The sequence below is a fragment of the Desmodus rotundus genome, chromosome 5, assembly GCF_022682495.2.
Source record: "Desmodus rotundus isolate HL8 chromosome 5, HLdesRot8A.1, whole genome shotgun sequence".
Lineage (NCBI taxonomy): Eukaryota > Metazoa > Chordata > Mammalia > Chiroptera > Phyllostomidae > Desmodus > Desmodus rotundus.
This window is the reverse complement of record NC_071391.1, coordinates 46,525,966-46,549,804: the sequence shown is the minus strand read 5'-3', so window position 1 is coordinate 46,549,804 and position 23,839 is coordinate 46,525,966. Positions and strand designations below refer to the sequence as shown.

Genomic DNA, 23,839 nt, shown 5'->3' with positions numbered 1-23,839 from the left:
TCCAGGAAGGCTGGTGATTGCCTGGGTCACAGAGCAAGGTCTGGCCACACTGCTGGGTAAAAACCAGTCCTCTGGGGACAGGATGTGGTTCAGCAGGCCCAGGGCCAGTCTTGGGGGTTGGAGTAGCGAACAGAGCCCAGAGCCCCGGAGCCTTTGTTTCACAGTGCCTGCCCCAGCTGCTTCTGGTGCTCACTGGGCCTGTGGGCACAGCAGCTGCCCCAAAAGAGCCCTGGGCATAGAGCGGGACCTGCCCCTGGAAGGGAGGCCTGTTACCTCCTGTGAAGGAAATGCGCCCCATCCTGGAAGATTTCCTGGCCCAGGGAGCCCCTTCCTGCTCCACAGCCCTCTCCGGGGGCACTAGGAGTGTGCCTGTGTGTGCACCTGTGCACTCTTGGGTCCACATGCATCCTTCAAGGTCCTGTGCTTTTACCTGTGTATGGGTGTGATCAGCAGTTGATGTCCTACCTGGTTGGGGTAGGAAGTGCTTGGCACTTGAGTGGGGCCCTTCGACCAGAGGGGCCGCTTTGTGCCTCTGCAGCTAAACTGCAACAATTTGTTCCCAAAGGCCTCCCAAGCCTGGTGAGGGGAAGGGGCCGTCCTGTGCGCAGGGCTGGAGACTGCGTGAGTCAGAGGGCAGCAGAATAGCCCTGGGGTGGGGTCTCTCTTGCTTGGTGCCAGAGCCTCAGCGAAAGGCCTGTCTCTGCCCTCAGACTGGCACTGTTCCTGCTCCCTCTGTCTTCTCCTCAGCTTTAAAGATAGACCTACTAAACCCAGGGAGGCTGAAGATCCAGGGTTGTCTAGTGGTTCTGTTCCAGGACATGAACTGGGATACTCACCTGCCTCTACTGCCTGTGGCCTGAAAACCCACATTTGTCAGTGCAGGACCAACCTAGCCAGTGCACGTGGAGGAGGGGGGTCGCTTCAGTATCTGTGAAGTCACCTGGCAAGTGGAAGGGGGTGGGTGCTCAGGCTGGGGCGGGGGCAGGGACAGGCCTTGGTCTTGATTTATTGGGTGGTCCTGCTTAGGTTCTTGCCTCTCTCTGGGGCTCGCATTCCCCTTCTGGAAGTGGGAACAGTTAGATTAGGTGGTCCCTAAATGTCTAAGGAGCAGGTGGTTGTTGGGGTGGGGAGTTTCTGGCAGAGAGAGTAGTACAAGCCAAGCCTTGGAGGTAAAGTGTCAGGCAGTGGTGCTGGGGGTAATGAGCCTGGAGAGGAGGAGTAAGCTGCAGAAACCAGAGGGTGGAGGCCTCTGAACCCCACTAGGTGATGGGGACTCGTGGATGGGGTAGGCAGGCAGAGGGGAGGACTTGAGTTGGGGCAGGGGTTGTTGGTTTCGGAGACTCCTGGAAGTCCAGGTGGTTCCGACCTGCTCTGGGAGGCAGTATAGGGGTGGGCAGCTCTCAGGGGTCTGAGGAGCATTTTCTCCTGTGAATGAATGGCCCCCAACCCAGCAGTGTTTATGGGCCAGCACTGCAGGAAGTGGCTGGGGCAACCTCGGAAGCAGGAAGACCTGTGAGGCTTAGCCATGGAGGGTGCCAAGGGTTCTCAGAATTGATTCTTTGACTCCTAGACCTTCGGACTGAACTTTGATGCCTGCCTCAGCTAACCATTTCTCTCCCTGCCCAAGTCACAGGCCCAAGTCCCATCCCAAGCTCCTGACCCCCGCAGGAGCCAGGCCTTTGTAGATTTCCATTCATCCATTCTCCCTGTGGCTGAGCGTTTCTAGCCCCCGGGGGATAGAGCTGTGAATGAGACAGTGTCCTGGCCCTCCAGCTGAGACTCCAGTGAACAATAAATATAGAATACAGTGTCCCAGTAATGGTAAGTGGGATGCTGAGAAATGGCACAGGGTCAGGAGGTGGGGACTGATAGGGGCACTTTTTAGGTAGAATGGCCATGGGAGGAAGGCCTTGTGTTTGAGCAGGTGCTGGGAAGGTATGGCAGTGAGTCACGTCAGTGTCCACAAGTGCCTTCCAGGCAGAGGGAGCCCCAGTGCCCACCCCTGAGGTGGGGCACGTGGAGTAACAGCAGGGGGCAGGAGGTGGCAGGGACAGAGCCACAGGCCAGGCCGTGTGTGTGCTGGCTTTGGCTTTCTGAGGGAGGTGGAACCGGTCGGACTGGGAATCTGTTTCGAAGGTCTGCATTTATTCATCGCAAGCCTGCAAAGTGGAGCTGTCACAATCCCCATTGTGCAGGTGATGAAACAGACTCAGAAAAGCTGTGGATTTCCAAGTCTCACAGCAGGAGGAAGCCCCGCCCGCCTGCCTGCCTGTCACCCCATGCTTGGTTGCAGGGGACCCTGCTGCCCTTCATGGCTTCCTGTTGCCTGGTCAGCAAGGGCGAGTGTCCTAGCCGGGCCTTCCAGGCCCTTCTCAGCCTGCACACGCCCTCTCTTCCTGCCTGCCCGCCCTGCTCCCTGCCTGCCTCTCGTCCTCTGAGGAGATAGAGTGGAAGCAGGGCCCACGCAGCCCATGGATCAGATTCTGGCTCCTGTGTCATTTTGGGCAAGCCATCCACTTTCTAGATTGTCTGGACAGGGGTATCCAATCCACCCCCCACGGGCCGCACGCAGCCCAGGGTAGCTGTGAATGCGGCCCAACGCAAAATTGTAAATTTACTTAAAACCTTTTTCTTGCTCATCAGTTTTCGTTAGTGTTTGTGTATTTAATGTGTGGTCCAAGACAACTCTTCTTCTTCAGTGTGGCCCAGAGACGCCACAAGGTTGGACACGCCTGGAAGAATGATATGGAATAATCTATGTAACATGTTTAGCACATGCCTAGTAGGTGGTAGGCACTCCATGACCAGAGCTTTAAGCAGGTACGGCTGGGTGATAAGTGGGTTAGAATGTTCCCTGAGTTGGAGAGGAGGGGCCTTGTCAGGAATCTTTCCCGTCTGTTGGTCTGTTGTCTGATTACGTAGTGGAGGAGGCTGAGGTCACACGTCTAATTGCAGGCCAGAGCCTGCGGGGCTGGTCCCATCTCCCTCTCTCCCTTCTAGCCCCTACCCTGCGCATCTGGTCACCCCCACCCACCAGCGCAGGCAGCTTCCGCTTTCAAATGCCAGCAGCATGGGGCCGCTTATCTTCTGGCTTCTCCATTTCAGGGGCCACCTAGGGAGAGGACACGTTCAGGTCTCTCTTCTCCCAGGCTGCTCCTCCAAGTCTCTGTCCAGGGCAGGTACATGTCAGGTTCCTGGTCAGTCAGAGGGTGGAGTCCAGCAGCCCTCTCTTCGCCTCCCCCATCAGGGCCAGGGATGGCCCTCAACTCCTGTGGTGAGTGGTAAGGGGCCTGGCATGTGGCTCTGGGACTGTCCACTCTTGCTGCCTGGGAGTCTCTTGTCAGCTGTGCACTCCCACCCGCCTTGTGGTTAGCTTCTTTCTTCCTGTTTCTGCCTTATTTACAGTGTTAAGGGGGGCAGTGGTCACAGAGGAGGGTCTTCCTGCAATTACCTGGAACACCTCAGGCTTCCCCTTGGCCAGCAGTTTTGGTTGGGGAGGCACTCCCTGCCCTGCCTGGGAAGTCCCCAGCCCAACAGGGTGTGTCTGTGGCTGAGGGCAGAGGGCCAGTCCAGAGCCCGGGCTCTCCTGGTGGGAGTGCCCCAGGTCTCCAAAGGGCGGGTTACCCTTTAAGGTGAGAGGGCCTGAGTGAGGCCTGAAGAGGGAATGGCTGGGGCATAGAGAAGGTAGATGTGCATCCGAGGTGTGGGTTTAGGGTTCCAGTTAGGACTCTGCCTTGTGGCAGGTTAGAGGTGTAGGTTAGAGGGTGCCCTGGCTGCACTGGGGGAAGGGCAGGAGGCAGGGAGGAGAGCCGAGGGGTCCAGGCAGACTGGGGAGGCCTGCGGTGGACGGGGGCGATGGGACGGAGAGGGAGGTGTGTGTCAGAGTCCTGGTAATGAGGAGGCAGTTAGGGGAAAGTCCAGGGAGTGGTCCAGAGTGATACATCTGGGGGTGGGGGGCCCATGGTAGGGCTGAGGGGGATTCATGTGTCTGACAAGGCCTAGAAACCAAACCATTTGACTTTCAGCCTCATTTATTTGCAAGCGAGATACTTCACACATTCACACTGCATCCTCACGCTTTACTCCCTGTCTGACCCTCTGGGGTGGGGCTTGGGCCTGAGGGACTCCTGGGTGAGGTTTGGGGGAATGTGGGGTGGGGTCAGAAGCTGTTAAAGGGCAAATCGCAGGGACTCTGGAGGCTCTTGGGTTTACTAATGGATCTCAGCCTGCTTCCCATTTGAAAGTCCGAGAGCTGTACTTTGTCACTGCCCTCTGGGCCCCTCAGGAGGCGACCTTATCTGATAAACTGTGTCTTAGACCTTTGGGAGGATGAGCCGGTGGGAGGAGGGAGCAAGCTTGGGTCTCAGTTTCTCATTCTCTAGTCCAGGAAATCAGCAGTTTTGTTTACAGTAGTGCTCTTAGTGTCTGTTCATGTGGTATCTAAAGTCACAAAGCTGCTGTATAATGACAGTTTGAGGAACAAACTCAATTCTAATGGACTTAAATACTTGCATCATTTTTTCTTCTGATTATAAAAGTGATTCCCAACTGTGAAAACTTTAAACAGTACAGACTGAAGGCTGTGGAAAATGACAGTCTTTCAGGATTAGGGTAGGGGGTAAGGCCAGGCCTGAGATTGAGGTCGGGGGTGTCCACGGTCACTTAGTCTTTTTTTTTTTTTAAGGTGTATTTATTTACTTTTCGAGAGAGGGGAATGGAGGGAGGAAGAGGGAGAGAAACAGTGTGTGAGAGGAACATCCATTAGTTGCCTCTCGCACGGCCTGGCCCGCAACCCAGGCACGTGCCCTGGTGGGAAATCGAACTGGCAACGCTTTGGTTCACAGGCCCAGGCTGGCGCTCAATCCACGGAGCCACACCAGCCAGGGAGGCACCTAGTCTTTAATGCCCTTTGTTCACTAATAAAACTCGATTTACTGCCCCAAGGAGGTTGTTAAAATACCCTGCCTGTCACCAGGCCCGCTGGGTGTGGGTGTGCGTGTCGTGGGCTGCCCAAGGGTGCCTGCTGGGTGTGGGGAGCTGGAGAGCTGGAGAGCTGGAGAGCTGGAAGCCCTGGTGTGGGAGGCTTCTGAGGCAAGAGGCGTTTTTTGATTTGCTCAGTGGCCCTGTGCGGGCTGGAGGCAGCCTTGCTCTGTCCGGAGAGGAGAGCTGGTAAATTCAGTGTGGGGTGGGGAATGTGGGGTGCCCGGGCCCATGCAGGAAGAGGTCCAGGGGATAGTGGGGTATCTGGTCCTGGACCCCAGTGGGGGAACACAGCTGGAGGCAGGGTGTGGTGGTCACTGGTGTCTGGGGCGACCGAGAGCTCCAGGGCGCTGAGGGGGTCCAGACTGGAGCCTGGCTACAAGACCAACACCAAGGGCCCCTTGGGGCTAGGAACCAGAAGTGTCTGTTAGCAGCGTAGGAGAGAGCAGATGACCAGTGTGTCCGCTGTACATACCTGGTGACATGTCACAGTCAATCTGCATGACAGCTCTGCTTTGTGGAGGGGGAAGCTGACACTCAGAATGTGACCTGACTTGCCCAGGGCTTCAGGTAAGAGGAGGTGGAGCCAGGACTGGCACCGGAACTTGCCCTGTGTCTTCAGGGAGTGGGCTCTGGCCTGGAGCTCAGGGAATTGCCAGGGGCGCCACCAGGCCACTGATGTGGCTCTTTATGCACCTAGGCCCCCGACTCAGTCCTCACTGGCCTGAGGGCTGCTTCTTGACCTCCCCTACTGCTCCTGGGACACCAGAGGACAGGCCACAGCCCAGATGGAATGGGGCAGAAAGTTGGTACAGGGCAGAGATTCAGGGCTGGGGCAGGGCAGGAGCCGCCAGCGTGCCTCCTTGGGACCAGTTTGCAGTGGCCAGCAGTCACTGAGAGACAGAAAATAGGCTTCTCGGCCCAGGGGTCAGTCAGCTGTGCACCTGCTTGCTGCCTTGCCTGGTGCTGCAGGGAGCTGGCTTCTGCAGAGGGGCGGGAGCCACTTCTGCACCCTCTGGGCTGGGAGCCCAGCCCCCACCTAGTTCCTCATAAGTAAGGGAAGTGTCTCCAAGGCGCTTTGCCTCGTTAGTGGAGTCCTGAGAACACCCTGCAGACTGAGGGTGACCCTGCCCATAGGTATCCCCTGGTGACTGGGCTGGAGGGAGGGGGGTATTGGACACTGGGGGGGGGGGGTCTGATGCAGTTCTACAAAGTCCAGCTATTGGTGGGGAGAGTGGGGACTGAAGGCTGTGTGTGTGTGTGTACATATCCGTGTGACTGCTGGGTCCGGTGGGAGGTGTGTGTCCCTGTTGGTGGTGTGAGGTGTGCATTTGCGGTACCGGTGGGGTGTGGCCTGGCCAAAGCTGAATGGGTGGGGCCCTTGGTTCCTGTGTAGGGAGCTCTGAGGGGTTTCCTGAGGTCTGGACGCTGGGGCCCCTGCTCAGCCTTCCTTGGGTGGGGGGCTGTACAGAGGAGGAAATGGCGGACTGGGTAAGCTCAGGCCTCAGGTCTGGACCCCTGAGCCTGCCTTTTCCCCCTTCCTCTTCCCCACACTGTGGGCCTTCCCTTGACCCCAGAGCCCAGCTCAGCGTGGAGGGGGGTTCTGAAGACGCAGCTGGGGAGGGGTCTTGGCTGCGGGGACTCCAGCCCTGAGTGTGGAAGGACTTGGGACCGGCGAGGCAGCCCTGACTTAGGCCAGACGTCCTCGCGTGAGTCAGAATGCAGTGGATTGCTCTCGCCCACATGGTCAGCGGGCTGCGTGGACACCCGAGGGAGGGTCTCCAAACCTCTCTGCGTGTCGCTACTGTCTCCTCACATTTTCTGCTCCTGCCCCAGTGAAATCCCCAGTCGCTGCATTGTCAGGTCCTCGCCTGTCCCTGGGCCTCACCACACACAGCTTCCTTTGCTTGGAAGGGCAAGCTCCTCTGTACCCTTCAAGGCCCCGTGCAGGAGTGCCCTCTGGAAGCGTTGCCGACCCCGCCAGACAGCAGTGGTCACATCTTCTACAGGCCCTGTTGGCCCTTAGCACGTGCGCGGGGTGGGTTTTCATCTCACAAAACCTCCCTGAAATGGGGGAAAAATACCAGGCTTGTTAGAGGACGACTGAGATGAAGGTGGAAATTGGCAGCGGCTGGGCTCGAGGTAAGCACTTAGCGAATGAAGGAAGCGGTGTGAGCCTGTCCCTGAGAAAGGCTCTGGGCCACCTTCCTGCCAGCCTGTGGGAACTGGCATGTCTCATCAGTAGTGGGCAGGGATGGCGTGGGGGACCTGCCGCTCTGGGACAGAGGAGGGGCGGCAGGGTTTAAACTCTGCCCTTGGGGGTTTAAATGGGGGTTAGAGAACAGAAGGGTGACAGCTGTGGCTCCAGCGAGAGGGACTCAGGCCAGACTTGAGAAGGGGTTAGAGACTCCAGATGACCCTTACTTACCTCTGGACTGAGTGCCCTGCGAGCCTAGTCAGGTCCTGAGCTCTACTGTGGAGGGCAGGGGACACATAAAGGGGTACAGACTCACAGGGCACCCCAGGCCAAGTTGGGGGTTGGGTAGAGATGGACCCTCACAAATGGAACAACCAGAGATAGAACAGAAGCAGTTCTGAGCTGCATGGCCTAGTTTCTGAGGCCTAAGAGCCGGAGGGCAGTCAAGGAGAACTCTCTGGAGGAGGCAGTCTGGAATCAGTACCTGAAGGTGGGGAAACTTGCGGGGGCTCCTGTGTGCCAAGCTGGTGCCTGATGCAAAAAGAAAAAAACGAAATGGAGGGAGTTGTGGGCCAGCTCAGCCCTGCTGGGGCTTGGGGTATGTTACAGGCAACTTGGGCAAGTCACTTCCTCCCTGAGGGTGTTTGTTTCTGCGTCTGTAAATGTTAGGGCTGGAGCAGGTCAAATGACAGTCCCAGTGGCTGGACTTGAGGGCACAGGGAACTGTGGGAGGCCTTGAGCAGTGGTGGGACAGGTTGGCACAGCAGAGAGGTGCTGGAGGGAGACGGGAGAGGCAGGGCCAGGGTGGAGTGGTGGGGTGTTGAGTCCCGAGCTGCGTCTGTGGGGCAGGGACAGAGGAGAACCCCCCAGCTTGTGGCCACGCTGTCGCAACAGGACAAAACTCCCCTCTGACTGGGTCCCTGCCTCCCTGGGGGTGGAAACTCAGTGATGTGTCACAGCAGCTGAGGAGCTTAAACCCGTGGGCGAGAGGGGCACAAAAACTCAGTAATCAAGATAAATAATATACTTTAAACAATCAATATTAAATGAAAAAAGTCCAAGATAAACAAAATATTCAAATTTTAAATAAAGAAGTTCAGTATTGCTGATTCTTTCTTTGCTTCAGGCTCTGGCATGGCTCAGCAGGGCACTGCTCCAAACTTTTTTTTTTAAGGAGCTTCTTCCTCCAGGAAGTCTTCCCTGACCCCTGGTCTGGTGAGGGCCAAGTGGGCTGTTTCTGCTGGCTGGGTGATATCTGACCCCACCCCCCACCCCCTGAGGTTCCTGGAGGACAGGTCTGAAGTCTGGCTTCTGCTTCCTGGAGGGTTGTACGTGTGGAGTTACTGAGTCTGACCTTGGCCTGAAGCCTCTAGTGCAGGAGTAGGAACCTGACAGAGGCCCAGGACAGGGCTGGGCCCTTTGCAGATCAGAAGTGGTTTCCTGTTTTCCAGCCCTGGTCATTCCCATAGGGGGTTGGGGTCGTCATCAGGCAGTCCACGTCGAACCATCAGAACAGGGCCCAACCTGTACGGCAGGGGCTCAGTTGCTCAGTTAGTGTTAATTGTCACTTTTGAGAGGCAGTGAGCAGAGTGGCTAAGAGTCTAGAGCTTCACTGTCCAACAGAAATGTAATTTGAGGCAAGTGCAATTTAAAATTTTCTAGTACACACTAAAAAGAAACATGAAATTAATATTAATAATATATTTTATTCAAATAGCCAAAATATTGTTCCATTATGTAATAAATAGAAAAAATTGTCGAGATCGTTTATATTCTTGTGGGGGTTTTTTGGGGGGGGGAGGTTGGTACTAAGAAAAACACTGATGGGTGAGAGAAACATTGATTGGTTGCCTCTCACAGGTCCCCAGCCAGGGACCTGGCCTGCAACTCAGGCATGTGCCTGGACGGGAATCAAATCGGCAACCCTTTGGTTTGCAGGATGACACCCAACCCACTGAGCCACACCGGTCAGGGCTCCAGTGTGTATTTTTTAAAAATATATTTTATTGATTATGCTATCACAGTTGTTCCAATTTTTCCCCTTTTGCCCCCCTCCACTTGGTATCCCCATTCCCTCCAGCAATCCCCTGCCTTAGTTCATGTCCAGGGTCATGCATATAAGTTCTTTGGCTTCTCCATTTCCTACACTATTCTTAACATACCCCTGACTATTTTGTACCCACCAATTTGTACTTCTTAATCCCTGCACCTTTTCCCCAATGGTCCCCCTGCCCCCTCCCAGATGATAACCCTCCAAATAATCTCCATATCTATGATTCTGTTCCTGTTCTGCTTGTGTGCTTAATTTGTTATTTGGATTCAGTTATTGATAGTTGTGAATTTATTGCCATTTTAATGTTCATCATTTTGATCTTTTTCTTTTTAAAGTGTTGGTTTTAAAAAATTATTTATTTATTTATTTATTTATTTATTTATTTATTTTTTAGAGAGTGGGGAAAGGAGGGAGAGAGAAACATCAATGTGTGGTTGTCTCTCGAGTGCCCCCTACTGGGGACCTGGCCTGCAACCCAGGCACGTGCCCTGACTGGGAATCAAGCTGGCAGCCCTTTGGTTCACAGGCTGGCACTCAATCCACTGAGCCACACCAAACAGGGCTGATCATCTTCTTTTTCTTATATACTGTAATTCCCTTTAGCATTTCATATAATAAGGGCTTGATGATGATGAACTCCTTTAGTTTTACCTTGTCTGGAAAGCACTTTATCTTCCCTTCCATTCTAAATGAGAGCTTTGCTGGATAGAGTCTAGGTTGTAGGTCCTTGCCTTTCATCACTTTGAAGACTTCTTGCCAGTCCCTTCTAGCCTGCAATGTTTCTTTTGAGAAATCAGCTGACAGTCTTATGGGAACTCCTTTGTAGGTAACTGTCTGCTTTTCTCTTGCTGCTTTTAAGATTCTCTCTCTCTCTCTCTCTCTTTTTTGGTAGAGAATAAAGTTTTTATTCACTCTCCAAGAAAGGAAAGGGGCATGGTGTCAACATTCTCTCTTTATCTTTAATCTTTTGCATTTTAGTTATGATATGACTTGGTGTGTTCCTCTTTGGGTTCATCTTGTTTGGGACTCTCTGTGTTTCCTGGACTTGTATGTCTGTTTCCTTCACCAAATTAGGGAAGTTTTCTTTCATTATTTTTTTCAAATAAGTTTTCAATTTCTTGCTCTTCCTCGTCTACTGGCACCCCTGTGATTCAGATGTTGGTGTGTTTTAAAGATGTCCCAGAGGTTCCTAAGCCTATCATCTTTTTTTTCTTTTTTAATTCTTTTTTCTTCCTGCTGTTCTGATTGAATGGTTTTTCCTTCATTGGGTTCCAAATCATTGTTTGATTCTTGGCTTCATCCCCTCCACTGTTGGTTCCCTATAGATTTTTCTTCATTTCACTTAGTGCAAACTTCATTTCTGCCTGGGTCTTTTTTATGCTGTTGAAGTAGCCAGTGATTTCCTGGAGCATCCTGATAACCAGTGTTTTGAACTATGTATGTGACAGGTTGCTTATATCCATTTTGTTTAGTTCTTTTTCTGGAGTTTGATCTGTTCTTTCACTTGGGCCATGTTTCTTTGTCTCCTCCTTTTGACATCTTCCCTGTGCTTGTTTCTGTGTATCAGGTGGAGCTGCTTTGACTCCCTGTCTTAGTAGCGTGGCCTATGGCCTGATGTACGAAAGGCACCTGTGAATTGTATGGGGTGGAGCCTTAGGTAATCACCAGGGTGGTGCAACCTGTCTCACTGCTCTGTGGCTCTGTGTGGGGGAGGGCTTGGAGAGGGGACAGTGCCGCTGCCTGGTATCTGGACTTTTGCCCAGGAGGAAGCTGTCTCCCAGAACTCACCCTGTTGCCGGTCACTTTACTTTCTCCCCACATGCCAGTGGTGCCCTTCCAGCTATTGCCCTGGTGCTGAATGCCAGAATTGGTAGGTCTGCATGAATCCTAAGTCTGTTGTGGGCCCTTTAAGAGGAGTCTCTTCCTGGCTGGTGTGGCTCAGTGGATTGAGCATGGGCCTGCAAACCAAAGGGTCACTGGTTTGATTCTCACTCAGGACACACGCCTGGGTTGCAGGCCAGGTCGCCGGTAGGGAGCATGCAAGAGGCAACCACACATTGATGTTTCTCTCCCTCCTTTTCCTCTGTCTAAAAATAAATAAACAAAATCTTAAAAAAAAAAAAAAAAAAAGGAGGAGTCTCTTGAGAATCCCACAGTTTCTTCTGGCCTCTCAACCCCCACTGGTTTTTACAGCCAGAAGTTGTGGGACTTATCTTCTTGGCACTGGAACCCTGGGCTGGTTTGGGACTGGGATTCCTCATTCCCGAGGTATCACTCCCGATTTTTATCCACCACACGTGGATGTGGGACCACCCTTTCCCATTTCTGCTCCTTTTCATTCCACTCTGCACCTCTCCACACCTCTCCACCTCTCTGCATGTCTCCATGTCTTCGCCTCTCCTACCCATCTGTATGAATGTGGCTTTTTAAAATCCTTGGTTGTTGGACTTCCACACAGCTTGATTTTCTGACAGTTCTGGGTGACGCTTGTTTTCTAGTCTAGTTGTATTTTTTGCTGTAGTTGTGCAAGGAGGTGAGGCATGTTTACCTACGCCTCCATCTTGACCAGAAGTCTCCAGGGTGTATTTTAAATAGCACACTTTATTCTGCAGGTCTATACTATACTCAAGCTGCCCCTTTCTAGCTGTGCAATTTTGGGTAAGTTATTTAATGTTTCTGTGCCTCAGTTTCTTTATCTTGATGGTACGAGGTATGTACCTCATATGGTTGCTGTGAGGATTAAATAAATTGATAAAGAGTGCTTAGGTACTTGGCATATAGTAAGGACTATTTATGTTGTCTATTTTTTAAATTCTCATTTGAGTAACATTGCCATTTTTTGCCAATTCTTTCTGAAGTACTAATTACTTAAAATTTATTTTTTAAATACTCACTTTTGAAACATACCCCTATTTTAGCTGCATCCTGAGAAATAATTGTTGAGTTCACTTGCGACAAATACCGGACTAGTACATTAAAAAGCCGTCGTGCAAAGCCTAGCAATTCGCCGTTGACCCTGCCCTGGTGGCAGGAAGGGTGGCTCTGCCCAGGACCTGCCCATTCCACGCCCTCCTGAACAGAGCCCGGGCCGTCCGAGCTGGCTGGTGGTGTGCCTGCAGGGATGGCTTGTTCTCTTGTCTTGGCTGGGAACACTTCTTTTGACCCCTACCCATGTTTAGGAATGGGCCTCTGTGGTCTCATCCCCCTGCCTCAGTTGCAGCCCCTCCGTTCCTGCCCCATCCCCTGGCCTCCAGGCTTAGTGGAGAGGGTTCTGCCTCCCTGGGTCTCCCCAGGGTTCCCCACCTCTCTTACAGGCTCTGTGTTGTGGGGGAACTGCCTCAGTCATGGGGCTGTATGCACCTGCTCCCTGGAGTCTTCCCTGGGGAGTGTCCAGCCTCCTGGCCAGGCCAGCAGTTTCTATCAGCCTGCTCCCTACCATTGGTCCTGGGGGAGAGCCAGAGAATGAGGACTCTTGACTCCCTTTAGGACAGGCCTTCACCTCTGGGCAGGCCCGTCTGCCTGCCTCCTTACCTCCCACTGGAAGGCCCTGACTTCCACTAGGCTCCCTGCGCCCTTCCCTCCTCTTCCTTCCCCTACCCTCTTCCCCATTTCTCGCTTTCTTCCATCTCTTACCTTTTCCCCATCGCTCTCTCCCTTCCTCCTCTGCCTTCTTCCCTCCACTCTGCTTTTTCATCCCCTTCTCCCTCCTCTTCCTCCTGGCATCTCTCTGCTCCAAATGGCCTTGCCTCATGGACTTTCTCCTCTGCTGTCCTTGCAGCTTCCACCTAAGGCTAAGATGAGCTGCTGTTCGGAGTAGCTTCGCCCTCTGGGAGGACCAGTGTCCTGGGTAGCCCAGCAGGTGAGTTGGGAAATGGGAAGAGGGAGGGGCTGGGTGTGGCAGGCTAAGCCCCAACACACGTGTGGGGAGGAGGCTTCCTGGAAGCAAGACCTGAGGGGCTATTTCCCATTTTGAAAACAGGTTGAGAGTCAGAGAGAGGGGTAAGGCCCAGAGACTTTGAGAAGAGCCTCCCAGGAGGGCTTTGAAGGGTGGCCGAGGCAGGGGGGGACCAGCTGGCTGGGGAGAGGTGCGGGGGTGAGTCTGTGGGTGTGTGCATGTGTATCTGCTCATTTGATTTCCATCTGTGCCTGGTGAGTTACTGTCTCTTTCTCATTCCAGATGATCGCATTATCTCTTACACTGTATTTCTGTTTTTGAAAAATGGTACAAAATTAAAAGGAGACAGGATATCGTGAAAGGTAATCTTCCCTCTCTTGCCTTCCCAGCTGCCAGTGCCCCCTCCTCCACAGAGGCGGTTTCTTACAAACCCATCGGAGGCATTTTGTGTATGCTGTACACATGTGTTCTTTTCCTTCTAAAGTTAAATGTACTGAGGTCACATTGGTTAACCGTATAAGTCATTTATAATTACATAAATTTCAGGTGTACAACATTGTATTTTGATATCTGTATACTCTGTTGCGTGCTTACCACCCCAAGCCTAGTTTTTTTCTGTTACCTGATGTTTGCCCCCTTTACCCAGTTCACCTCTGCCACCCCCTTCTTTGGTGACCCCGGTTCTGTTGTCTGTTTTGATGAGTTTGTTTCGTTAGTTTATTTGTTACTTGTTTTATCTTTCACACGAGTGAAATTGTACAGTTTTTGGCCTTTCTTGTCCGACTTTTTGCACTCAGTAGAATACTCTCAGGATCCCCCCCATGTTGTCCCGAACTGCGGTATTTCGTGCTTTCCGTGGCTGGGTGCTACTCCTCTGTGCGAAAAGGCCGAATCTTCCTTGCCCTCTCACCCGCTGGTGGACATACAGGTGGTCTCCACGTCTCAGCTGTTGTGACAAGGCTGCAGTGGACGTAGTCTGTACGAATAACTGTGTCAGTGTTTTCGGGTAGGTACCCAGAAGAGGAATTGCTGGGTCGTGTGGTCGTCTTATTTTTCATTTTTTGAGGAGCCTCCATACTCTTTCCGTAGTGGCTGCCCCAGTTCACACTCCCGCCAGCAGTGTGCGCGCACAAGAGTCCCTCTCTTCACACGTTCTCCAGCACCCGTAGTGTCCCGTCTTTTTGATAGTAGCCTTTCTCACAGGTGTGAGGCGACATCGCATTACGGTTTTGATTTGCCTTTCCCTGATAACTGGTGATGTTGAGCATTTTTTCATAAATGTTTTCTTTTTCTTTACCCAGATGTTTACATCATAAAACACTTTTCTGCGTCTTGCTTTTTCACTCACAGATAAATCTTTAGTAGCATTTTACATGCACTTTATTTTTTAAACTTAAAAAAAAATTTTATTTATTTATTTTTAGAGAGGGGGAAAGAGAGGGAGAGAAACATTGGTCGGTTGGTTGCCTCTCACGTGCCCCCAACCAGGGACCTGGCCCGCAACCCAGCCCTGACCGGGAACCCTACTGGAGACCTTTCAACCTCCCGGTCTGCAGAAGGACACCCAGCCCACGGAGCCACACCAGTCAGGGCTGCATGTACTTTAGACTTTGCCACTGGGTAATTTCATTCATTTATTTATTCATGCATTCATCATAATATGTATTTTATTGTTGTTCTATTACACTTGTCACAATTTTCCCCCTTTGCTCGCCCCTGCCCATCCCACTCCCCGTTCCCACAGACAGTCCCCACCCTGTCCATGTCCGTGTCCGTGTCCATGTCCGTGTCCGTGGTCATTCATACATATTCCTTGCCTAGTCCCTTCCCCTTCCTTCCACTCTTATCCTTCCAGAGTTAGTTTAACTCTGGAAGAACCGATGGCTTTATGTTAAGAGCTGGCTTATGTAAGATATCCAGTGTATTTCTATTTGTGTCTTCCTTTGAGTCTCTCATTAACCTTTTAAAAAATATTCACATAGTTCAAAATTTAGGTGATGGAAAAATATGTGGAAAGGCCCCCCTGCCAGTCCTAGGGGGGCTTCCAGGGAGGGGCCCGGCAGTGTGTGTCTGCATTCGTGTGTTTTTGTAAATTTGTACAAAAGCAAGGTATTCTTTTTTTTTTTTAATTAAAAAAATTGTAATGGAGATTTCATTGACACCTAACATTATATTAGACTCAGGCATTATAACAATGACTTGATGTATATCTTGTGAAATGTTAAGATATTTGGTATTCTTTTTCCTAAAGAGGACTTCTGAGTTGTATAAGCATCAGGCCCAGGGGAGCCTGGCTCTGCACCTGCCCCTCCTGTCCTCTGGCCCTCATTCTTCCTCCTCCGAGGCGGCCGGCATCCCGTCTCCTGTGTGTCTTTCAGAGACATCCTGTGCATCTGCCAGCAGACGAGCACTGTCCTATCCTCTCCCTTGGTTTTTCCTCCCCCACGGAAAAGGCAGAATGTTACGCATGCTGTTCTGCGCCTTTCTTTAGTCACTTACCAGCAGCATATTTTGCAGGAGTTTCCTCATTCTGTATAGCGGCTCAGTGTTCTGTATGATTGCACTGTAATTTAGTTAACTGTTCTGTTTTATGGAGGTTTCGATGGTTTCCATCCTTTTGTTATTTTGCACGGCGTTATAGCCGTGCTGTCTGTAAATGTCATTTTGGGTATGTGCCACTAAGACGGCAGGGCGAGTGTCTGGGGACGGCCGGGTGCAAGGCCAGAAGCTCTTGGGGTTTTCACACCTGCTGTGGCCGTGCCCTTCCCGGAGGCATTTGGCCTGCCTGTCACCACGAGTGTGGGCAGTGTAGTTCTTTTCATCGGTTTAAGAGCCATTTATAGTTTCCTTCCTGTGAACTTCTCTGTTCATCTCCTTTGCTCATTTTGCTTTTAGGTTATTGATCTGTTTCCTATTTTTAGGCGATTTTCAGCTTTCGGGAAACTGGGTTTGGGATATGAGTGGCAGACAGCCCCTAGTTTGCCATTTATCTTTTGGCTTTGCTTACGGGTTTTTTTTTTTTATCATGCGGAAATGTTTGATGTTTATATAGTTGAATTTTTTACTTCTTTATCCTTCTAGGTCTGTGTCATTTCCAAAGGCTTTTGCTCTCAGAGATGATTCTTGAAATCCTTTTGTGGTTCTTTTTATAACCAAATCTTGGATTCTTCTGTAATGTGTCGTGTTGTAAGTTAAGTTGTAAGGTAGGGAGGGGCCCACCTTTGTTTCTAGATTGTTCCACAGGTATCCCAGCAACTTAATAATCCATGTAGTTTGAATTCATTTTATTGTGCGCTAAATTCTTACATGTATTTGGGTTTATTTTTGAATTATCTGTTCTGTTTAATCTACTTGTCCAGGTGCCGGTAACATGTACACTTATAGTCACCCCTGGGCACCCACAAGGAGTGGGTTCCAGAGCCCTCCGTGACACCAAAGTCCACGGGTGCTCAAGTCTCTTGTGAAAAAGAGCGTAGCTCATGTGCACTGCGGACCCCACCTGTGGGTGGAAATGCAGAGGGCCGCCGTGCTGTTCTAGTTACCACCGCTTTACACGCTTTAGTGTGTGGTGAGGCCGATTCACCCTGCTCACCCTTCCTTCCTCTCACCACCCCCTCCACTTCCACAGTTTTCCAGGATCTTCCTGCTTGTTTACTTTTCCACATTGACTTTCAAGTCGGCTTGTCTAACTCAAAAAAAAACCCACCCAATTCTGTGTGTATTTAATAGGATTGTGCAGATTTGTAAATGAGAGAGAATTACTGTCTTTTTGCCGTCGTCTGTCCTGGTGTGTACTCTGTCCTTCCGCCGGCCCAGGTCTTTTTCCTGCTCCTCAGTGACCCTCCAGATGTCCCCCCCACAGATCTTGCAGGCTTCTCGTTAAGTTTATTGGCGTTTTATATTTTGTGATGCTATTGTAAATGGGACCTTTCATCCTGGTTTTTACCTGGCTATTGCTTTATAAGTATCAATTTTTGTTACTTTACTTTTGAACCCAACTATTTTACTAAATTCTTTTATTGTTTGTAATAGTTTCTCAGTTGAGCTTCTTGGATTTTCTAATTCAAAATTCATGTTATTGGTAACTAATAGATCACTTATCTCTTCCTAGTCTTTATAACCTCTTATTTATTTATTTATATTTAAAAAAAAACTTTATTGTTGTTCAAGTACAGTTGTCTGCATTTACCCCCCATCTCTCATTTATTTTTGGTCTCTAGAACTTTCAGAGCAATGTGGATAACAATGACAATAGTAGTAGTAGTGAAATGAGTATCATTGTCTCATTTTTGACTGTAATGGAAGTTTTTCTACTGCTTTTCCATTAAGCAAGATGCTGGGTTTTCGTTTAAGGAAGTATCACTCTATTTTTATTTGTTTAAGTACACTGGGTATTGAGTTTTATTATATGCCTCTTTTGTGTCTGTGGAGGTGATCAGATGACTTTTCCCTTTTGGTCTCTTAATCATCATCTCTTTACTTCTATTTCTTGGCTCTTGCCAGGCCAGGAGCTCTTGAGCACAGGGACAGGACCCGAGTGCCCATTGCCCAGTGCAAGGCTATTTTGGATGAACAAATGAATGAATGGCCTTTCCCGTACATTACTGCTTTTCCTCCTTGGTGGTGAGAGGGGTTGCTCACTCATAGGACCATCGCACATAGACCGTGTGATGCTGGGTTGACTCACCTCCTGCAGCGTCCTACTTCCTCCAAGGCCATGCAGTTGGGGTGAGGCTCAACCCTGAGCCTGGGCCAGCAGTGATCTTTCTCAATCCCAGCTATACTCGCTAAGCTACCCTGCCTGGCCCATAGCTGATACCTGGCCCTCAGAAGGAATTGGGACCTTGCCTGGGTCTTGCAGAGGGCAGAAGGGTGTGTGCGTATGTGTGCCAGACATAGCCACTGGCCAGCCTCGCAGCGTAGCTGAGGCTATGGATAGGGGTGAAAGGTGGTACCCACTCAGGAGGTCCTGGAGGGCCTCCTAGAGGAGGCATGAACTGAGTGCTAGGCACCCACAGGGGTGGGGTGGGGGTGGGGGTGGCTGGTTTCAGGCAGAGGGAAAAGCCTATGTGTTCAGAGTCCTGGCAGTACCTGGCCTTGCCTGGCACATGGGGCGCAGGGGAGAAAGCTCAAGGACAGAGCTTGACCCCATGGCATGGGAGAGCCACAGAAGGAGGCTGGTTGGGGAACTGCACCTGGGCAGCCATGCCACTGCCTCTGACCCGTGCCTGTCTATCTATTCCAGGTCTGTACAGAGCCCTGCTGGCTGGCCTCCGCTGCCAGGAACCATGGCAGAGGCGGGGGATGCAGCATTGTCGGTGGCTGAGTGGCTGCAGGCCCTGCACCTGGAGCAGTACACCGGGCTCTTTGAGCATTACGGACTGGTGCGGGCCACAGAGTGCCAAGGCCTCAGCGATGCTCGCCTGGTGGCCATGGGTGTGCTGCTGCCAGGCCACCGCCGCCGCATCCTGGCTGGCCTGCTCCGTGCCCATGCGCCCCCGACCCCGGCCCCCCGCCCCACCCCACGGCCTGTGCCCATGAAGCGTCATATCTTCCGCCCACCGCCTGCACCCACTACTCCACCTGAGCCACTGCCCACAGCTGGAGAAGATGCAGGACTACCCAGTGTCCCACCCATCCCGCCCCGGAGGAGCTGCCTTCCTCCTGCCTGCTTCTCTGCCCCGTCCACTGCAGTCCCAAACCCCGTGCTGCCCCCACTGCCTGCCAAGCGGCATTTGGCAGAGCTAAGTGTTCCACCTGTGCCTCCTCGCACTGGCTCCCCCCGTCCACCTGTGAGGTGAGTGGATGCCATCCAGGGTGGGGTACATAAGCAGAGGATCCTGGAGGGTGGAAGGGGATTTTTTGGCTTTGGGCACTGTAATAACAAAGGCACTTCAGTGGAGGGAACAGCGTGTGCAAAGCTCAGAGGTAGGAAGCACCTTCTGGGTTACTCTGGGCAGACGCTGGGACTGAACTGTTGGGCGAGCGAGGGTGAGGCTCGTCAATGGTGCTGGTGGGATGCGCCGAGAAGGCCGGGTGGGCAGCCTGGAAGGTTTGAAGCAGAATGATCTGATGAAAGCTGAGTGCTAAAAGGATGAATCTGGCTGCTGCTGAGGTTGATGGGAAGGGACCTAGGAGACCAGTGAGGCACGGGGCCAAGTGAGGGACCCCTGCTTGTGCTGCGTGTGAGAAGTAGGCAGACTGGAGTGAGATGTTTCTAGAGTGGACGGGACTTGAGGACAGCCCAGGTGTGAGTGGAAAGGGCATGGGGAGCCACAGGGGTGTCCAGGTTTCCGTCTTAGGTGGACGCTGGTGCCACCACTGACCTGGGGACCAGGAGACAGAGCTTAGTGTGGGAGGAAGTCTAGAGTTCAGGTTGGGGCCTGCTGTGTGTGAAACACTGTGGGTGATCAGGGTGCGTTCTGGAGTCAGCAGGTAGCATGTGGAGGAAGCGGGGAGTCTCGGGTGATGCAGGGCCTGCCCAGGGTCTGGTGCTTGTGCTCCGTCTTTCCTCTTTTTACTGCTCCTGCCACAGGTCACCAAATCCTAGGGACGCTTCTCTGGCCTCAGCCTACTTGCTCTCCTCAGAATTGTTTTCTCCTCTCCTGGCTCCTGGTATTCCTTGTTTTTTTGAATTTCCTTCAATTTCTGTGGACTTTTCATTTTAAATTCCTTCACAGGTGCCCTCCCTTTCTGCCTTTGCTGGGGTGCCCAGCCAGGAGGGAGCATGCCCAGATGAGGCTGGATATGTGTTCAGGGATGTAATGGAGATTTATTTCAGCACTCAGACCTAGTCAGCCTAATCTGGGAAGACTTCTTGGAGGAGGAAGAGATGTGCAGTGAGAGGTCTCCTGGCCCCTGTATTATTGTTGGGCTGTGCTGGGTGCTTTGCTTACGTGATCTTGTTTGATCCCTGCAGGAAGTTTTCTGGGGGATTCCTGTCCTGTTTTCAAGCAGAGAAACTGAGACTCAGAGAAGGGAGGGGGGCACGGACTAGATCTATGCCAAGTACATGCTTAGGAAGCTCCTGTGGGGAGGGCCTGGGAGGTTTCCCCCACCCAGAGAGAGTCATTGAGTAAGGGTCCTTGAAGGCAGGCCAGGGCTGTGGTGTTTTGAAGTTTGATTGGTGGAAGCACAGAAAGGGTTTATGGCTTTCCTGAGTTCATGTAACTGGGGATGACGCTAGGGTCCCCCAGGAGGAGCCTGACTCCCAGCCTAGATGGGAGTTTCTTGGTGCTACTTTGCCCTCTAGTGGCTATTGTTCTGCATGCAGGAGTGCTTTCTATTTCCTTTAACTTCGTCATCAGGATGGGGGGGCGGTGTCTGTGTGTCTGTCTCTGGGGGCACAGGAATGGGTAAACAAGGGAAGGAGGTAGGGCCCTGTTCACAGGGAGTTCACGGAGGCTGAGGAGGCAAACCCCCAGTGGAGTGGTGGAGGTCTGGATTCCTGCTTAGGAGGCAGAATACCTGGGGCGGGCCCAGCTAGCTTTGTGACTCCTATTAGGAGCTGCCCCTCTGGGCGTGTTTCCCCATCAGGTACCCTCCGTGGCCTGTCATGGTCCTTCTGGTGCTGACTGCTGAGTTCAGAAGACTTGCTGGGTACAGTAAAAGTCGGTGTACTCCCCAGGGTGCCAGCCCCTGCTCTCAGAGCCTGTTTGAACTTAGCCACATAGCCAACCTGCAGGGGAGGCTGTGTGTCCATGGTTAGGAGTCTGGCTCCTTGCAGCAAGAGGGTCATTCCTGAAGTTCATTCCATGCTGAGAGAATCCATAGACAATTATTCCTCACAACTTGGGACTCTTCCTTAAGGCAGATTGTGGTGGGCTGCCAAGCCTGGCTTCCTGTGTTCTGGGGCCTCTGGCATTGGAATTGTGGGCACCTGTGCTCCTAGTGCTCCCAGGGTATACAGAGGCTTTAGAGCGGTAGAAAAATTCACAGCAGATGGAGCCTCACATATGTGTACCAGGTGAAAGCTGGGCAAGGTAGGAGCCAGGATGGAGCCTGATTGGCTACTCCATCCCCTCACATCCCATTCCTGTAACCCCAGGCTTCACGGTACGTGGTGGGAGACTGCTCAGCCTGGCCTGTCCTGCCCTGCATGCAGGAGTCCTACTTCCTGATATGACCTTCCTGTTCGTGTTCGCACGCTTCTGTGATGGGAACCTCACTATCTTAGCGCCTCTTACACCAGATCGTGTGGTGGTTGAGCGAACATTTCTGCCTAACTGCAGCCCGTCACCAGGCCCCCAGTGGAATCTGGGACCATATGTTGTGTGCGTGTGTATATTCTTGAGATAGTGACTCCGTATGAGGGCATGCCTGGCTAGTTTGTGCGTGCACGCCCCCAGGTGTGCATGTTTGTGCAACCTGTCAGGGTAGTCATGTGTCTGTATTTACACATCTGCAAAGGTGCTAAGCAAGGTGGTGTGTGATCCCGATATGCCATTTCAATGGTGCCTTGTGAGTTCCCCAGGTCCCCGTGCACGTACAAGTGCCCGTGTGTGCACATGGGGTGAGGGCTCCAACAGCGTGAGTCCGTTTTTGAATGCTTATTTCTGGGTGGGTGGTGAAGTGGCCAGTGTGGTATTTGTGTATCGCCAGGTGTGAGCCAGTGTGTATACGTGTGTGTGCGCACAGGTGATGTCACGAGGAGTCCCCTGGAGTGTCGGCTCCATTAGGGCGGAGAGCCTTTTGGGTTTTCTGTATTGCTGCATCCCTACCATCGGGAACAGTGCCAGGTGCCTAGCAGGCACTGAGAAAGCGTCTGTTGTGTGAGTGAGCGGACGGAGCCTACATGAGCCTCTGTACTGCTGCCCGCAGTGTCCTTTGCTGCGGGACACTGAGCGATAGGGTTAGAGGGCCCTGAGCTCACCACGCCAGGTCCCGTCCCACCACCCAACCTGCGTCAGTCCAGAAGTCTCAGAAAGGAGAGGTCCTCAGAGGAGACAGGCAGAAAACCAGCAGGAGTGGGGTCCTTTCCACCTTGCTTCAGCTGGGGCAGGACTCTTAGAATTGGGCTCACCATTCTGTCTGCCCTGGGAGGTCCCCACCTGCTGATGAGTCCAGAGATGCTGAGAAATTTGCTCAGAGTTATGTAGCCCCGAAGATGGAAGCCAATGTTCAGACTCTGCTCTGGGCCTGGGGCCCAGTCTACCCAGCTCTAAGTCTCTTTGTTGTGAACCCTCTGCCTGCTTCCCTGAGAGTGGCACAGGGGTCAGTTCTGATCCAGGGTTCCAGGGTCACTTCACAGAGGCCGTCCTGGACTGATCTGGGTCTTAGTTTCCTCCCTCAGTCTGCACTTTCTCCATCCAGTCCCCTGACACTGGATGCCTGGAGATACCTGGGGAAGATGGAGTATTTGCCTCGAGGGGGCAGCCGTCATCTGGAGCCACACTGCAGGACCTCCTACCTGTGCCTTTGACTGCCCCGCAGCCCAGCCAATCCCCAGTCTTCCTAATCACTTGTTGCCGCGGCAGAACTTGCTCCCTTCAAAGAGCCTCTTTCCCAGCCTCTCTAGGCTTCTTTGTTGGGGTTGGGGAGGGGCCAGCCAGGGCCAGAGCTTCCTGGACGTCCACTCAGTAAGTCCCTGCTAGATGGCACTGGGGTGGTCTGTTCCATTCCAGCTTGGGGTGGGGATTGGAGGGGGGCGGCCCCGGGGGCGGGAGGAAGTGTCTGGCCCGGGGGATTCTGGGTGACTTTTCTCTCTCAGTCAGTGTTTTCAGGAAGTGTGTGTTGACCAGGGCTGCAGGGGTTGGGGGAGGCGGAGAGCAGGAAGCCAAGGGAAACCAGGGCTGGATGCAGACACAGACACACACACACACGCACTCGCACACCCCTCTGGGATAGATCCACAGTTATACACAGAAACACACGCTCACACACAGAGGCACTCGGTGACACAGGCACGCAGAGCCATACCTGGACCCAGATTTAGTCTCAAACACACCCAGGGAACAGGTGCCAAGCTTTCTGCGAGACCAACCCAGGTTGTCCGTGACCTGCCGGGGCAGGCACACAGCATACTTGGGCACATGCTGGCCCCACCTGGCCAAAGCTGTGGGAGTCCTCAGGACCCGGCAGGCGTCTGAGGGTGAGCAAGGGGCAGCTGGGGGGAGGGGAGGCTCTTCCTGAGGGCCTGTGAAGGCAGGAGCCCCTCTTTGTCTGCCTGTCTCCTCCGCGCTGTTTTCTGTGGTGCTCCTCTCCCCATTCCCTTTTTTTGCTCTACGAATTTTCTCTTTTTTTTTCACTTTTTCCACATTTTCTGTTTTTCTCCTGCTCTTTCCTTTTCTCCCCTTTCCTCTTCCTTCCCAATGCCTTGGGCTTTCCAGTTTTCCATCTCTCTGTAAGCCTGTCTCCTGGGTCCACTGGGAACCCATGGAACCTGTTTGCCAGGCCACACAGATGGTTCCCCTGTGGGGTCTCTGTCCTTTAGGGACTTGGTGCTGATCTCTTCAGTTCTAGTTCCCGGCATGCCACTGAGGATTCTCTCAGGAGGCTTAAATGGGCTTCTCTCAAGGTCAAGTTCAAGGGTGCTGTGGCTCCGGGCATCTCCTGCCTGAACACCCTTGCCCTTCCCACCCCCCTCACCCCCTGCCCCAGTCCAGGATGATAGGGAAACCTGTGGAGGGCTGGCTCTTGGTTGGCCTGGTCCTTACCCCTCCTCTCCAGGGCTGGTAGTGTGGTGAGTGCCTGTGTTGTTGGGGGTAGGGCTGGC

The 23,839-nt window shown here is 52.5% G+C and overlaps 1 protein-coding gene across 14 annotated transcripts in view; it reads left to right on the top strand.

Annotated features, from left to right (window-relative positions):
- The window catches only part of ARAP1 (ArfGAP with RhoGAP domain, ankyrin repeat and PH domain 1), a 66,840-nt gene that overhangs the window by 5,992 nt on the left and 37,009 nt on the right, over nucleotides 1–23,839 (top strand). For 4 of the 14 annotated variants that reach the window (XM_053924249.1, XM_024572638.3, XM_053924248.2 and 1 more), the window contains exons 2-4: nucleotides 13,009–13,089; nucleotides 13,408–13,487; nucleotides 18,371–18,922. In XM_053924249.1, the coding sequence (XP_053780224.1) occupies nucleotides 18,414–18,922 (509 nt within the window). In that variant the 5' untranslated portion in view covers nucleotides 13,009–13,089; nucleotides 13,408–13,487; nucleotides 18,371–18,413. Of the gene's footprint in view, nucleotides 1–5,014; nucleotides 5,170–6,097; nucleotides 6,118–6,564; nucleotides 7,123–11,842; nucleotides 11,889–13,008; nucleotides 13,090–13,407; nucleotides 13,488–13,925; nucleotides 14,132–14,549; nucleotides 14,746–18,370; nucleotides 18,923–22,585; nucleotides 22,704–22,840; nucleotides 23,216–23,839 lie in introns of those variants that run through there. The other 10 variants (XM_053924251.1, XM_053924250.1, XM_045181867.2 and 7 more) reach the window with 9 other exon arrangements.